This window comes from Physeter macrocephalus, chromosome 9 (genome assembly GCF_002837175.3).
Source record: "Physeter macrocephalus isolate SW-GA chromosome 9, ASM283717v5, whole genome shotgun sequence".
In the NCBI taxonomy this organism is placed as follows: domain Eukaryota; kingdom Metazoa; phylum Chordata; class Mammalia; order Artiodactyla; family Physeteridae; genus Physeter; species Physeter macrocephalus.
This window is the reverse complement of record NC_041222.1, coordinates 101,431,490-101,448,595: the sequence shown is the minus strand read 5'-3', so window position 1 is coordinate 101,448,595 and position 17,106 is coordinate 101,431,490. Positions and strand designations below refer to the sequence as shown.

General features: G+C 38.8%; 1 protein-coding gene across 2 annotated transcripts in view; it reads right to left on the bottom strand.

The window, feature by feature from the left end:
- Positions 1 to 17,106, bottom strand: part of GLRA3 (glycine receptor alpha 3) — a 172,517-nt gene that overhangs the window by 20,367 nt on the left and 135,044 nt on the right. For both annotated transcript variants that reach the window (XM_024130871.1, XM_024130872.1), the window contains exon 7: positions 15,213 to 15,427. In XM_024130871.1, coding sequence (XP_023986639.1) covers positions 15,213 to 15,427 — 215 coding nt within the window. The remainder of the gene's footprint in view (positions 1 to 15,212; positions 15,428 to 17,106) is intronic.

Here is a 17,106-nt window from a genome sequence, read left to right as displayed (position 1 = left end):
TGAGAATGATGTTGGCTGTGGGTTTGTCATATATGGCCTCTATTATGTTGAGGTAAGTTCCCTCTATACCTACTTTCTGGAGAGTTTTTATCATAAATGGGTGTTGAATTTTGTTGAAAGCTTTTTCTGCATCTATTGAGATGATCATATGGTTTTTCTCCTTCAATTTGTTAATATGGTTTATCAGACTGATTGATTTGCACATATTGAAGAATCCTTGCATCCCTGGGATAAACCCCACTTGATCATGGTGTATGATCCTTTTAATGTGCTGCTGGATTCTGTTTGCTAGTATTTGTTGAGGATTTTCGCATCTGTGTTCATCAGTGATATTGGCCTGTAATTTTCTTTCTTTGTGACATCTTTGTACGGTTTTGGTATCAGGGTGATCATGGCCTCGTAGAATGAGTTTGGGAGTGTTTCTCCCTCTGCTATATTTTGGAAGAGTTTGAGAAGGATAGGTGTTTGCTCTTCTCTAAATGTTTGATGGAATTAGCCTGTGAAGCCATGTGGTCCTGGGCTTTTGTTTGTAGGAAGATTTTTAATCACAGTCTCAATTTCAGTGCTTGTGATCGGTCTGTTTATATTTTCTATTTCTTCCTGGTTCAGTCTAGGAAGGTTGTGCTTTTCTAAGAAATTGTCCATTTCTTCCAGGTTTTCCATTTTATTGGCATATAGTTGCTTGTAGTAATCTCTCATGAGCCTTTGTGTTTTGTTCTTCTTTCTCTAATTGCTTTAGGTATAAGGTTAGGTTGTTTATTTGAGATTTTTCTTATTACTTGAGGTAGGATTGTATTGCTATAACCTTCCCTCTTAGAACTGCTTTTGCTGCATCCCATAGGCTTTGGGCCATCGTGTTTTCACTGTCATTTTTTTCTAGGTATTTTTTATTTCCTCTTTGATTTCTTCAGTGATCTCTTGGTTATTAAGTAGTGTTGTTTAGCCTCCATGTGTTTGAGTTCAATTTTCTTAAATTTACCAAGGCTTGATTTGTGACCCAAGATATAGTCTATCCCGGAGAATGTTCCATGAGCACTTGAGAAGAAAGTGTATGCACTTGAGAAGAAAGTGTATTCTGCTCTTTATGGATGGAATGTCCTATAAATATCAATTATCCATCTGGTTTAATGTATCATTTAAAGCTTGTGTTTCCTTAATTATTTTCATTTTTTGGAGCATTTAATCCATTCACATTTAAGGTAATTATCAATATGTATGTTCCTATGACCATTTTCTTAATTGTTTTGGGTTTCTTTTGTAGGTCCTTTTCTTCTCTTGTGTTTCCCACTTAGAGAAGTTCCTTTAGCATTTGTTGTAGAGCTGGTTTGGTGATGCTGAATTCTCTTACCTTTTGCTTGTCTGTAAAGGTTTTAATTTCTCTGTCGAATCTGAATGAGATCCCTGCTGAGTAGAGTAATCTTGACTGTAAGTTTTTCTGTTTCATCACTTTAAATATGTCCTGCCACTCCCTTTTGGCTTGCAGAGCTTCTGCTGAAAGATCAGCTATTAACCTTATGGTATTCCCTTGTATGTTATTTGTTGCTTTTCCCTTGCTGCTTTTAATATTTTTTCTTTGAATTTAATTTTTGATAGTTTGATTAATATGTGTCTTGGCGTGTTTCTCCTTGGACTTATCCTGTGTGGGACTCTCTGTGCTTCCTTGACTTGACTGACTATTTCCTTTCCCATATTAGGGAAGTTTTCAACTATAATCCCTTCAAATATTTTCTCAGTCCCTTTCTTTTTCTCTTCTTCTTCTGGAACCCTTATCATTCGATTGTTGGTACATTTAATGTTTTCCCAGAGGTCTCTGAGACTGTCCTCAATTCTTTTTATTCTTTTTTGTTTATTCTGCTCTGTGGTAGTTATTTCCACTATTTTATCTTCCAGGTCACTTATCCGTTCTTCTCTCTCAGTTATTCTGCTATTGATCCCTCTAGAGAATTTTTAATTTCATTTTTTGTGTTGTTCATCATTTTTGTTTGCTCTTTAGTTCTTCTAGGTCCTTGTTACACATTTCTTGTATTTTCTCCATTCTATTTCCAAGATTTTGGATATCTTTACTATCATTACTCTAAATTCTTTTTCAGGTAGACTGCCTATTTCCTCTTCATTTGTTTGGTCTGGTGGGTTTTTACCTTGCTCCTTCATCTGCTCCATATTTCTCTGACTTCTAATTTTCCCCGCCTTACTGGGTTTGGGGTCTCCTTTTTGCAGGCTGCAGGTTCGTAGTTCCCGTAGTTTGGTGTCTGCCCCCAGTAGGTAAGGTTGGTTCAGTGGGTTGTGTAGGCTTCCTGGTAGAGGGGACTGGTGCCTGTGTTCTGGTGGATGAGGCTGGATCTTGTCTTTCTCTTGGGCAGGACTGTGTCCGGTGGTGTGTTTGGGGTGTCTGCTAACTTAGTATGATTTTAGGCAGCCTCTCTGCTGAGGGTGGGGTTGTGTCCCTGTCTTGCTGGTTGTTTGGCATGGGGTGTCCAGCACTGGAGTTCGCTGGTTGTTGAGTGGAGCTGGGTCTTAGCGTTGAGACGGAGATCTCTGGGAGGGCTCTTGCTGATTGATAATATGTGGGGCCAGGAGGTCTCTGGTGGACCAATGATCTGAACTCGACTCTCCCACCTCAGAGGCTCAGGCCTGACACCCAGCCGGATCATCAAGGCCTTGTCAGCCGCATGGCTGGCATGGCTTCAGAGTTAGAGAAGCTGGCCCGCAGTGGCTGTCCTTCTGCGCTGCACATTAGAATCACCTGCTTCTTCCTTGTTTTGCCCCAAAGGCAGTGTTCTACAGAGAAAAAGATTAGCCTTGAAAATAGTCACAGCTCTGTGATGCCTTTTTTTTTCCCCTTTGTGCTTAGTCAGGTTTCACTTGCTCACAGGGTGCCACGTGCAGAGGCCTTGCACCCGGCTCTTCTGACCGGAGTTACTAGTGCGGAATGGCTGCTGCCAACACCTCAGCTCAGGCGGGCCGTGTCAGTCCTCCTGCATCTTAAGTGTGACTTCTACTGATCAGAATGACCTCTCCTGAGCAAAGAGATGTATGCCTTCAATTTATTCTAGTGCTGTGCTGAGTGTCCAGCTGTTTGTAAAGTGTAGATTTAAATCTCATGAGTTCTGCAATTATGTCAGAAATTTCTGGCTGCCCTCAAATACATACAGTCCTGGAAGATATAATACAGCTTTCAAAGGCACAGTCTCAAGCTACACCCTTCCTGGAAGAATATAACTCATAGAGTGTGGGTGCATTTTTTAACAACCTGGATCTATAATAACATGACCAAAGAGATTAAATCAGATATTTAACTTCCAAATGAACCCGATGACTGTTTTCAATGACAATAGACCTATGCAAACATCATCTGTGCAGCCAGCGTTCTGCTCTTTGTGATCTGTACCTGACCGTTGAGCCTGAAAAGTCTATTTTCCTCATCCTCTCCTGACTCCCATCACCAACTTCAACTCTCTTTCTCCTCCATCCTCGCTGCCCTTCCGCGGACAGCAAGCACAGGCCCTGGGAAGTTTGGAACTCTAGCACTAATAACTTCAAAATAAAGCAGCAGTTCCTACGCCAACACGTTCACGATGTATTCACAACACACAACTCACTCCCTCTGTGACTCAGAATATCACCTTCTTTCCACCCGCTGTCACCTCTGTCCTTTGGGGCAGTTTCACTCTAAACCAGCCCATCCCTATGGACCACCTTGCTGAAGTCCCATCGTCCACCGTGCTGTTGGAACCCTGACTCTATTTTAAGCAACCATCTCTCCTCCGTGTGACTCCTTGGACATATGAGTATGAGAAAATGAAACCTGAATATCTGCTAATTAGATGCACCAGGCAGGAAGACTGTTGTCTTGGAAACCAATCCAAAGCCACGTGTGGAAGACCACCTCCTTCTCAAAGCACGCTCTTCCCGTGGCTCTTTGACCCACATTCTCCAGGTTTCTTCCCTCCACCCCACCCCACTTGGCTCCATGGGCCTTTCCTCTCCTTCCTGAGATCCTCAGAAACAGGGCCTGTGCCTCTTCTATTCCCACACTGACACTTCTCACTTCTAGCCCTTATCTGTTTCCATGGATTCAGTTCCTCCTCTGTGCTCAGGGCCTGCAAATCTCCATTTCCTGACTGAACCCCTCTCTAACCACATTCTTACTTGACAGTACCTTTTGGATGGCGCACGCACCTCAGACTTAATCTGACTATGAAAGAAGCTACGAATCTCTACCAGACTCAGCCAAATGAACAGCAAACACACACAACGGCCTCTTCCTCCTGGTGAAAAGGCAGTATTCTGTTCGTGGTTGTTCACCTCCAAGTCTAGGATTCTCTGATATCAAAGACCCAAGCCTGGGAATCCTACCTTTTTGCTATTTCTCAAATGTATCATTTTCTGTCCTCTCCTACTGCCATCACATTGATCTCCACCACAATAATCTGTTTCGCAGTTTCTCCTAGTGCTGAAGTTACAGAGATGAGGAAGACGGACAATTAAAGATACATCTTTAATTGAACCTACATTCAAGTGGGGGAAAACATACAGTAAAAAACAATCACATAAATAAAGATAATTTAAGAGAATTGCAAGAATGAAACTACAATAGGGTAATGGGAAGAGAAGGACAGTGCGAGGGGGTCTGTGTTAGTTGGGCATGATCTGCAAAGGCCTCTCTGCAGATCTGACAGTTACCATCTCAGGCCACTTTCTTACTGGCTTACTGTGCTCTACTTTCCTTCCTTCAGTTCTTGGCACCTGAAAGCGATTGACAAGCTCCATCCTGAGTCAGCAGCTTTGAACTTCTTGTTAACTTCTGTCTGGAACATTCCTTCCTTTGTGTAACTGCTGGTTAATCCTTCAGGTCTCAGCTTAAAAACGACATTCTCAGGGAGACCTTCTCCAAATGCCCAGAAACATACAGCCCTTCCTGCCTTCCTACCTCTGCTTTCCTCCTAGAACCCTTGTCTCAGGTCACTCATCACAGTTGTAATGATGTTTATCAGTGGGTAGCTCTTATAAGGTGACTGCTGGATAGCATCATTTAAATGTCCCCACTTTAGCTAATGACTCTGTTCCACAATCCCTAAGGGCTATTTTCCAAAAACTTTGGTTAGGAGGATTCAAAAATGAGTATGTTCTTGAGGATTTCAAGGTGAAAGATCTATATTGATATTTTAGCAAACTATGTGTTGATAGCAAACAACAAATAATTCATCTTATTATTGACCTGGCCCCACTGTACCAACATTATCCATTTATGTATCTTTCTCCTTTTAGGCTAATATATCTTGTGAGCTAAGACAAGGGCCAGATCTTATTTGCCTTTGTATTTCTAGGACCCAACACAGTGCTCGTTATACTACGGGCTCTCAGATAATGTTCAACTGATTGAACCATGTGAAGTGACTTGCCTTCATTGGCCATTTATTATTACAGAAATAATTATAATAACTAACACGCCAAGAATGTTCTTAGTAGTGTCCATAAAACTACTGAGTGTTCTTAGTAGTAACACTTTTAATCCCCACAATGGTTGAGGAAACTATTCCCATTTCAAAGATGAGGAGACTGAGACATGTAAAATAACTTGTCACATAGCTACTGCTATAGACTGAATGTGTCCCTTCAAAGTCCCAGTGTTGAAATATAACCCCCAAAGTGATGATATTAGGAGGCTGGAGCTTTGAGGAGTGATTAGGTCATGAGGGTGGAGCCCTCATGAATGGGAGCAGGACTCTTATAAAAAGGACCTCAGAGAGCTCCCTTGCCCCTTCCACCATGAAAGAACACAGCTAGTAGATCACCAGCTATGAACCAGGAAGCAGGCCATCACCAGACACTGAATCTGCCAGTACCTTGATCTTGAACTTCTCAGCCTCCAGAACTGTGAGAAATAATTTTCTGTTGTCTATAAACCAGCCCATCTATGGTATTCTGTTATAGCAGCCTGAACAGACTAAGGTAGCTACCAAGTTGCAAAGCTAGGATCTGAAGACAGCTAATCTGGCTAAAGAGCCGTAAACTCAACTACTATTGTATCAATATATCACCTGGTTATTAGGCTGCTTCTATTGAAGCTACCACCGCAAGTTAACAACTGTGAACACACTAAGTAGAAATAACTCTCTGTATCTTAATATTCCAGCCTCTTCAACTTTTATCTGAGAGTTAAGAGTGAAGTCAGTACATAAAATACATACTGTAAGGTCCTGTATGTTTGCTGGTTCTGATCCTAAAATCTAGCAATCAGCTTCCTAAAAGACAATGTCGAAAAGGAGTTATGAGCACTGTAATTACCGCATAAAAACAAAATAGTTGCTCTGCAGAAGCAAAACTAGATCAGGGAAACATTTTATCCTCAGAAATACAATGAAAGTCTCCCCAGCAACATTCTCACATTAATTATAATGAAGTGTTTTTATGAGCCGGGAGACCATTGACTACTTGCCATGTGATAATCTGGGACCAGATTAGCTTGATAAATTACCATTTGCATGCGCAGAGCTGGTTTACCGCAAGGCTTTATCTTTTTCATTCTAAAAAATAAGTTTTAGGGACTTCCCTGGTGGTGCAGTGGTTAAGAATCCGCCTGACAATGCAGGGGACACGGGTTCCAGCCCTGGTCCGGGAAGATCCCACATGCCGCGGAGCAACTAAGCCCGTGCGCCACAACTACTGAGCCTGCACTCTAGAGCCCGCGAGCCACAACTACTGAAGCCCGCACTCCTAGAGCCCGTGCTCCGCAGCAAGAGAAGCCACCGCAGTGAGAAGTCCGTGCACTGCAACGAAGAGTAGCCCCCGCTCGCCACAACTCGGGAAAGCCCGCGAGCAGCGACGAAGACCCAACGCAGCCAAAAATAAATATTTTTTTAAAAAATTAAGTTTTATAATGTAGGGAAAGGAATATAAGCGTCATAGGTTCTATAGAATTCTTTCCAGAAGAAAGATTTTTTTTTCCAGAAAAATCTGCATTTATTCTACTTTGCAATGTTATCATCAGAAAACAGAGAAAGTCTGCTTCTGGTGTCCTGAATATGTGTATGTTGGATTTTATCATGATTAATTATCCTGGTTATACAGATTGGAATCCAGTGCCCTTGGCCCTGGGAAGCAGTCGTGTTCAGGGAACTTGCCTAAGCGTGAGTTTCTTTACAAGGAAGTGGGCATAAGGAGGATTCAAGCTGCGATTTGATAACAGTAACAAACAGTCCCCAGATCTCACTGGCTTGAAACAGCAAAGGTCACTCCATGTCCACTCGGAGTTGAATGGTGACTCAGGGCAAGTGTTGTCATTGCCATCCTCACCATGACCTCATCTGACAGGGTGGTCACCATCTGGAGCACTGGTGGTGACCACAGCAGAGGAAAACCAGGGCACAGATGGGTCTCACATTTGGTTATAAACACCCTGGGCTATAGAAGTGGGCACAGATCACTGCACTCAAACTCATTAGCCAGAACTATTTACAGTCAGCCCGGCAGTAAGAGACCTGCGAGGTACAACCCCATCCTGTGCCTGGAAGGGAGGGAAAGCCAGAAGGAACAGAGGGAGTGGGGGTGGGAAAGGATCCACTCTTTGTGCTTCTGGAACAAAAACAAGGATCCCTACAAGCCCAGGACTGATGACAAGTGTGGATTATGACCTGATCACTGTGACATCTTGAAGAGAGAACAAAAGCAGCTTTGTTAAAGGGCAAAACTCACTGCTTTATAGAAAGAAGTTGTTAATTAATGAGAGCGTGACAAAGAAAAAGAAACCTCTCCTGATCTTCAACCCCAAACCTGTTCAAACCATGTCAGGTCAGAGTTCAGTAAAATCCGTTGTAAACAGGACAGGTAATAGATTATTTAGATTATAAAGACAGGCAGGCTGCAAGGCAAATTCGGGCATGGGAATGGGTTTGCTTGTACCGCACAGGATCTCAGAAAAGAAAAAGACTGTGCTTCCAAGTATGGACCGTACCTCACCAGTTACTACTCATTCCATCCCTTATTAGTTTCACCAGACCCGACTTTGTTCACTTATTTGTGCATATGCCCTCTGAAGTCATTTGATTTTGTGCTCTCTGATTCAGAGGAATAGATGGCTTGCATGTATCTCAGGCAATTCTTCATAAATCAATTTAATTTTATGCCAGTTTTAGGTAAGATAATTGACTAGCAACAATTTTAGATTATAATTGTAAGTAATTGTAATTATAATTGTAAGATTGTAAGTATGGCACCATATGCTATAGTTGAGAGGCTTGTCAAGATACATATCTTTATCTTACTCCACACAGAGATGGTCAAAGGGATTGCCTTAGGGCAAATACTGCCCTAAACTACAGCTGGTAGATGACAGTGCATTAATGGGTAAATATTTATTAGATTATAACCCAGACTACTAAATTATAGTAAATTACACTGACAAAATTATGAGTTATAACCCAGACTACTATTAATCAAGAGTTTTTAGAAATAGAAATGTATAATGCATTTATAAGCAGCACAGCTTTGAAGAAGAAATTGATTAAAACAGAACCTGGAGTTTGAATCTCCAAATTTCATGCAAACCAACATGTAGGCACTCTACATGGTTAATATCCCAGGAGAGTGAATAGTTTGTCAATTCTTTTCTCAATCCAAAGTTGCTTTTTATTTGAGAAAGAGGTATAACAAAACATCACAGTGTATTGCTTTTGATTAGCTAAAACAGCCCTTTGAATTGGGTAATTTATTCTCCATTGGTGATAATCAATCCTGGTGAATTCTCCCAGTCCTCAAAATTGTCAAATAAACTGTGATGAGTAATTCTGGCTGTGGAATGGGCAAGCAGCTCAATGCCTTTTCTCTGAGTTATGCTGAAAAATTTCCTGCTTGTGTCATGGCTTTTTTCCTAGGGGCTTTCAGGTCACATTGACTACTTATCTTTGGATTTGTGAAATCCAAACTGTAGTACACTTAATCCTTCATGTCCTCCTAGTGTAAAAGCTGTATAAGAATTTTCCATTTTTTAATGCTTATAGGAAAAATTATATTAGTTTCAAAATTATTTTGAGCTTCATTTAAGATTTAAAGCCAGAGAGATAAAGGAATAAGAACAAAGGAAAAGAATAACCAATGTTTTAAAAACTGGTGCTAAAGTAAAATGAAGCTGATATTGAAAAGGCAAACGAGGTGTCTGTAGGACTGTTTTCTTGGAACACTAGGTGGTGAATCACACAGAGTTTTGTGAGCTTTGCCATTTATCATCCTGGAGGGCAACTCACAACCGCAGAATCCTACTGATGTCATATTCATACTGATTATGATCCTCATAAACCTTAGTAAATGAATGATGCTTTGAACACAATATTTATTTGCCACATAAAGTTTTTTAAGAGATGAAATGTAACAGAGAATCATAATAGCAGAACTGCATTACTTCCAAAGTGATGAACTTGATCAATCCATCCAGTCATCAGTTAAGAAAAATGCAATTAAAAAGGCTAAGGTATTTTGAAAGGTCACCCCATTGTCTCTGACTTCTGCTTCAATTATAGGAGCTTTACCATTGTCTTTTCTACAGGACATGATTCTTGTGTTTTAACACTTAAATGAATCTGTAAAATCTAGATGTCACTGGAAACGCTTCTTAGGTGCATGCTGTTAGTTACCAGCATTTCTTACTACAATATGTTATCTTTTTTTGACCTACTCAGGGAAAGTTGAATTATATTTGTGACTTCTCTCTTCCTTGTATTTTTGCACTGGAGGTTTTGTATTTCTATAAGATCATCTTTATTATACCCATATACCCTCCCATTCCCTTTTTTTCCAAGATCTGAGACTTTCATTCATAACTTCAAACAAGAATCAGGAAGACAGTTAAAACCTGTAAGGTGTTCCCAACACTGACTTTGGGACCAAATTCTTTATTCCCCTGGCAAATGGGGAGTTTTACATCCAATTTTATCTGTCAGGAGGTTCATGGTATGATTCTAGGATTTATATGAATATGGTAAAGGGCGTTTAAGACATTAAATAGGTAAAATTGGCTCGAAGCTGCATATACACCTTTTGTTTTTAAACTTCATTTGATGTCAAAGCCACTGTATAATGTCATTTCAAAATTTTTTAAACTTTATCATTTGATCATATACTTTCTCCAAATTGTGCCATCACATTTAAGAATTTATGCAGTGACTCTGTCTCTATGTCAGCTGCAGAGGACATACTTGATAATTGTTAAATTCAGCTTAATGAGACCTAGTAAGCCTATTAATTATAGGTACTAAGATCAAATGTAGAACCAGAGATGTCTATCAATTTCTATTCTTATTATAGGATCCACCTATGTTTAGGAATTATCTATTTACTGGAGACAGAAAAAAAACACTAATAAAATTGAATAATATTCAAATGCATTATATCTTTTGATTTTAAAAGAAATTTTTTATGATTCTTACATAAATGATTTTTTCATTTTCTGTGCCTTTTTTCTTTTTCTCTCTTTTCCCTAAGTGAATATAATATGGAACAGAATTATTAACATATCCAATGAAAATTCTTTTAAATTAAATTATTACATCAAATATTGTACCATAAAGTTAAATATACTTATTAACTATTTTGTCTCATTAATGAATTAAAAATGAGCCCACTTGCATCATATTTGTACTGAACTTGACTGAAGTAATTTAAGTTAACTATACTTTGAATAGACATTAGAATCTTTTATTCAATCGGTGAGGATCAAAACATTATTTTTTTTTATTTTTTTTTTTTTTGCGGTACGCAGGCCTCTCACTGCTGTGGCCTCTCCCGCTGCGGAGCGCAGGCTCCGGACGCGCAGGCCCAGCGGCCATGGCTCACGGGCCCAGCCGCTCCGCGGCACGTGGGATCCCCCCGGACCGGGACACGAACCCGCGTCCCCTGCATCGGCAGGCGGACTCCCAACCACTGCGCCACCAGGGAAGCCCCTCAAAACATTATTGATAGTAATAGTTATCAATAGGAAAACCTGATTACTATGCAACTCCCTTGCCCCATTTAATTACCGCTGATATTTACAATTTACTCTCCTTTAAAACAGCAGGGTATTTTTTTTTTTAGAAGAATGAGAGCTAATTAGAAAATAACACAGTAGTGAATACAAATACTTCATTTTCCTTCCCATCCTGTCTTTTCAGTGTAATGTCACATAGATCTTTGTGTGCCCACACAATCATGGCATCCAAATATAAATATAGCAGTTAGATTTATACGTTCTAACAGCTGTAATCACTTCTATAGTTGGTGTCTTTATGAAGAATAAAAACTTAATATCAGTGCTTTGTGACTACCTAGACGGGTGGGATAGGGAGGGTGGGAGGGAGACGCAAGAGGGAGGAGATATGGGGATATATGTATACGTATAGATGATTCACTTCGTTATACAGCAGAAACTAACACACCATTGTAAAGCAATTATACACCAATAAAGATGTTAAAAAAAAAAACAATGTGAAAGCTATTGTTATAGCTATAGAACCAATGTTTTTATTATACTGTACGGTAGATACATGGCAATATTTAAATACTTTTTCATTAATTCGGTGATTCTCAGGGGAATATATGATTCTACATAAGTAAAGAGTAATTCAATTGAGTTTTTACATTTTTTTGAGAGAGATGAAAAAATGGCATATTCTTGCTTTTCAAGTTAACTATGGAGTAAAGTTTAAAAGCTCACACTGTCTTTAAATATCTGCATGACATTTACTCAATAGACCCATATCATGTACTGATTTAGGCTCTGATGATAAAAATATGTAAAAAATAGTTTGTCCTCTGAAAGCTACTCCTGGTGGGTTTCACAAACAGACTGAATGGGGAAAAATATTGCTGTATACCCAGATCTTCCCAGAGTTCCCTAAAGCAATTCTTTCTAGAATCATAGTTTACAAATTAAAATGATATTTTGTCTCTCCTATGATTTTCTCTATTCCTAACCATCCCTATACTTAATAAAAAATATAATCCCCTCAGTGCCAAGATCTTAACTATGTATTAGTGTAAATCAAATATATACTCAAATATATACTCAAAAATAGTTCAGTGACTAATACTATCCTCTCTTTGACCCCTGATTAAAATCTAATTCTCCCAAGGAGGATTGCTTTTCACATCTAAAAAAAAAATCACAAAATGTTGGGAATCTCAACGAGTTTGGGAGAAAAGTTTTGGGGTGAGTGGGTCTAGCCTTTAACTGAGCTGTCTAACCTATTCTGCGTGTGGGGGAGAGATGGCCCTAGAAGAGGAAAGGAGAGAAGGGACTTTGAATATGCATGTCCATTTCCAACTGGAGGAGGAGGGCCAACCACAAATACATCTTCTTTCCCCCTCTTTCTGGACTTTCTTTTACTCTTAGAAGAACCACCTCTGGTCTGCTTCCCTATGCATCTGTAGTTTACTCCTTGAAGTCTGAGGCTTGGGTGTCATTTCTGATGATTCCATGTGACCGTCATAAACATCTCAAACTTAACATGTTCAACCAAAGAACTCTTACCTCCCCCAGCCTTCCCCATGAGTAACTATTACCACTACTTGCCCAATTACTCAGCCTAAGGCTACCCTTGACTCCCACCTTTCCCTTACTCCTCAAAGTCCAGTTCATAAGCAAACCCTGTCTATTTCATCTCTATTTGAGATTTTCTAAAAAAAAAAAATCTACCTCTTTCTAAACCCATCTTCTACTCTCCACCTCTGCAACTACCAATCTAGCCAGACCATCCTCTGCTCTGAGCTATAGTTTTCTTGGTCGTATCTCTGCTTCTATTTTTACCTCTTCCTATTAAGATTCTTCCAAACTCCATCCAAAATAAACTTAATCCTTACCAACTTCTATAAAACCCTCCACGATATGGCTCTATGATCACTGCCATTTTTTCTCACTCACTCTCCTCCAAATACAGAATGTTAGGAAGTGTTCCTAAGTTTTGCAACTTTGAAAAAATGCTGGCCACAGGATGCATTGTCACCCTCTTTGCTCCAAATTCCAAGAAATGAATCACAGGAGTCTTCTTGCTGTGGGCTATTACATGCCTGATTTATGACACCGCAGAAGCCAGTGCAACAGGAAATATCAGCGAGGAATCTCAGGTCTGTAGTTCACAAGGCCTTGGCTCAAGTACATTCGCTGAGTTTTCTACTTTGGGTCTTATTTGACCAATTTCCAAGCTCCTTCTTATCTACAGGAGATGCATTGGCAGAGAGCCTGGACAGAACACTAAGCGATTATCATAAATTAGTGATTTATTGTTTCTTCCTCCTGTGTCTGATAATCCCCTATTGTTTTCCTGAATTTAATTTTGTTTTCCTCCTTCCTGGATTTTTGTCAGTAGGAGAATGGTGGATGTTTCCGTGGCAAGATTTTCAGGCATCTGAGGGTTCTTTTGTGGGGTTGTGAGAATAGCAGATCTTAAGGTGCGTGGTTTCAGACTCCTATTCCTAAATGCAAGTGTGAGCCCTCGCCCCTTGCCTTTCCAAATCGCAGAATCAAGATTGCATTTTTCAAGAGAACTCTACTCTTTTGAATGATCTCATCCAATAGGATAATTCTTGTTTATTCTGGGACTTCAGCATCTGCCAGCCTGAATTCTAATGTACATAACTTCTGTACATAACCCATTCCTTAACTATCACAAAGCCTAAGATGATATAATCACCAACTCTTAAGATATCTGTTTGCGAATCAATTCTTAAAATCCGTTATCATATTTCCAGTGTCTCTATGATCTGAGAGATGGAGAGGTTTTGTATATATTTATGTGTGTATTTGAGCTAATGATTGAAAATTTATTCCTTCCCTGAGATAACGGTGAAATTAATACCTTTAAAAAAAAACTTCTTGAGAAAAACTATGAAGTCATCTCAGACCTTTCTTTCCTTAAAAAACAAAAAACAAAAAACTCCTGTCTCTGTTCCGTTTTTTAAATTTATCGCTTTCTTTATTTCTGCTTCCTCCGCCCAAACCTTCATGCTCTCCCAATTCTGCCTTCATCTCTGTATCCAGATGCCTTTTTGCTCTGCCTCACAGAAAGTGTAGTTTCCTTAAATGAATCACTAAGTGCTCCACTATCTGGATAACAACTTACGAAATGAATGAGCTTTCACTTCTGTTTAGCTCATGGAGAAAAAAATCGATGAGTAAAATGGCAATTTCATTTACAAATTGACTATGGAACTTCAACCATTACTCAGAGCCCCTGAGACATTTATCCGTGTATAAAAAAGCACTTAATCTTATAAACAGATTTACAATTTTCATTTGGACGATATTTTATAAAACACTAGTTGATATAGATCATTTTGGAAATACAATTATGTGTTAATAAAAGTAAACCTTATTTTGAAAGACAACCATTAAATCTTAGCAAGGCACAGTGAGCATTGTTAAATATCAAGTTCTTCCGATAGTAAGCAACATTTTTAGTGATAAAATATCCTGCCATCCACTTTTATTTACTTAGACATTTTAATTGAATAAATTGAGCCAGAGAATGCAATTCACAGTAAGGGGTAAGGAAGCCATGACAGCAGATTTATAATTTACTTGGCATGGCAGGGAGATAGCATCAAATGCACCAGGAAAGTGAGTATGATTTTATTACATTAACGTCCATCATTGTAATGAAAAGAATAGTGAAGCTTGTTGGAGATCAGACAGGATTACTTAATTTAGACAGTAGAAATTTCTTTCTTAGAAACGTTTTCATTTAGAAAAAGAAAATAATTTTCTATTGCTATGTTGCTAAATGCATAAAAAGGTATTCCTATGTTTTATTTCAGCACATCTTTAAAACACACAAAGCATATTTTACAATAAAGTGTTGACTGTCTCATGTAATTTATTGAATATTGCACTGACCATGGAAAACAGAATGGTTGTCTGGGAACAGAAGGGTTGAGGGTGTATCATTGTTCACCCTCCTGATCACGTGGCTGACGGGAGCTGTAGCTGCCCCTGCCCAGCATCATGGCAGCAGATACCACACATCACTGGCCCAGCAAAAGATCAAAATTCAAAACTCGAAGTGCGGTTTCTACTGAATGCTTATCACTTTCACACCATATAAAAGCCAAAAAAATCGTTCAGTCGAACCATGGTAAATCAGGGACCAACTGTAAATACTACTGAAAAAGATGTGGCCAAAATGGATAATGATATATACGCATATTAGTGCAGATATGCGTGTGTGCCCGCTTAGTGCACTTACCTTTGGTAAGGAAGCTCGTGATCCTGAACTCTGTGTAGTCATAGTCAGCACGGTGGTTATTCCCAAGGCTACCCGGGCTGGAGCAGCATCCATATTGATCCAGAATGAAACCCAGGAGAGAATAACAATCAGGAGACTGGGAATGTACATCTGGATCAGATAGTAGCCCATCTGTCGTTCAAGATGGAATCGCACTTCTATACATGTAAACTTTCCTAATTGGTTGTGAAATAAATGCAGTAATTGGTAAAAATAGGTCTTTGTTATCGCAGCAAATGTCACAATTTTGTTTTCATCATAGTTTTGCCCTACACCTTTCTGTATAATTATACAATTATAATGAAATTATATAACTATTACTTCTGTATAATTATAAAGTTATAATGAAATGGGATCCCAAATCATATATGCAAATTGTTTTCTGAAAAATAGTTTTCTTATTTTTCTCTTAGCACCTAGAAGCAATGTAATAGAACAGTGTACTATTTCAGGAAATAATATATAATCTTATTACTTCACATTTGATTAGTACTTCATGCTTGCAAAGTACTAAAGTGTCTATTATTTCACCTGATTTGTGTCTGCTTTCATACCTTCTTTTAAACACTGTACCTTGAGGTTCTAGCCAGGGTAATTAGGCAAACAATTAAATAAAAGGCATTTAGACTGAAAAGAAAGCAGTAAAACTATCTCTATAAGTAGAAGCCATTACCTTGTATTCAGAAAATCTTAAAGAATTCACTAAAAATCTACTTGAGCTGAAGAGTTCAGCAAGGTTACAGGATACACTATCAGTATACAAAAAGCAATTGTGTTTCTGTACACCAGCAATGGAAAATCCCAAAATTAAAGTGAGAAAACAATTCCATTTACAAGAACCAAATAAAATAAAATATTTAGAAATAAATTTAACAAAAAAGTGTAGAACTTCTGCACTAAAAATTACAAAACACAGTTGAACAAAATTAAAGATCAAAATAAATAGAAAGTCATTTTCTAGTCATTAATCAGAAGAGTTAATATGTTTAAGATTGCAATACTTCCCATATTGATCTACAAATTTATTGCAATTTCTATCAAAATCCTAACTGGCTTTTATGCAGAAATTGACAGGCTGATCTTAAAATTAGTATGAAAATGCAAGGGACCTACAATAGCCAAAATAGCCTTGAGGGAAAAAAAGAACAAATTTGGTGAACTCACACTTCCCAATTTCAAGACTTGCTACAAATCTACAATAATCACAAAGTATGGTACTGTCATAAGTAAAGATATACAGATTAATGGAATAGAATTGAAAGTCAAGAACTGATCATTTATGGTCAATTGACTTTAGACAAAGGACTAAGACTATTCAACAGGGAAAGCATGGTCTCTTTACCAAATGGTACAGGGAGAACTTTGCTTTTTGGAACTTTCTGGAATTTTTTTTCCCACAATATGTTCAATCCCCAGTTGGTTGAATCTTTGAATGTGAGCCCATGGATATGGAGGGCTGACTATATAGTGAAAGGTCAGGTCACAATTCTGGAAATGTTGAGCCCAAGAAAAATCATAGTTACTATAAGGAAATAATAAGAGCAGCCACAGATGCTAGTGGGAGGCCACACGCTCACCACTTTGGAGTGATGCCTCAACTGTGGGCAGTTTAAGGGAACTTGTAGATTAGGCAATTAGAAGAGATATTACAGAAATAGCCAGTTCCAGTTGTGAGAGAAGTGAACAAATAACATGAATGTACAAGTCTTGAAGTCCTTGATGTTGATGACTGTATCTGATATTTATTCTCAAAGGCAAAAGGCTACTGTGTCAATGTGAGTAGTAGGTGCTTAGTAACAATATCTTGGAATGTATGACATTGTGGCTAAACTAAAAATTTAGGCAAGTGAAGCCT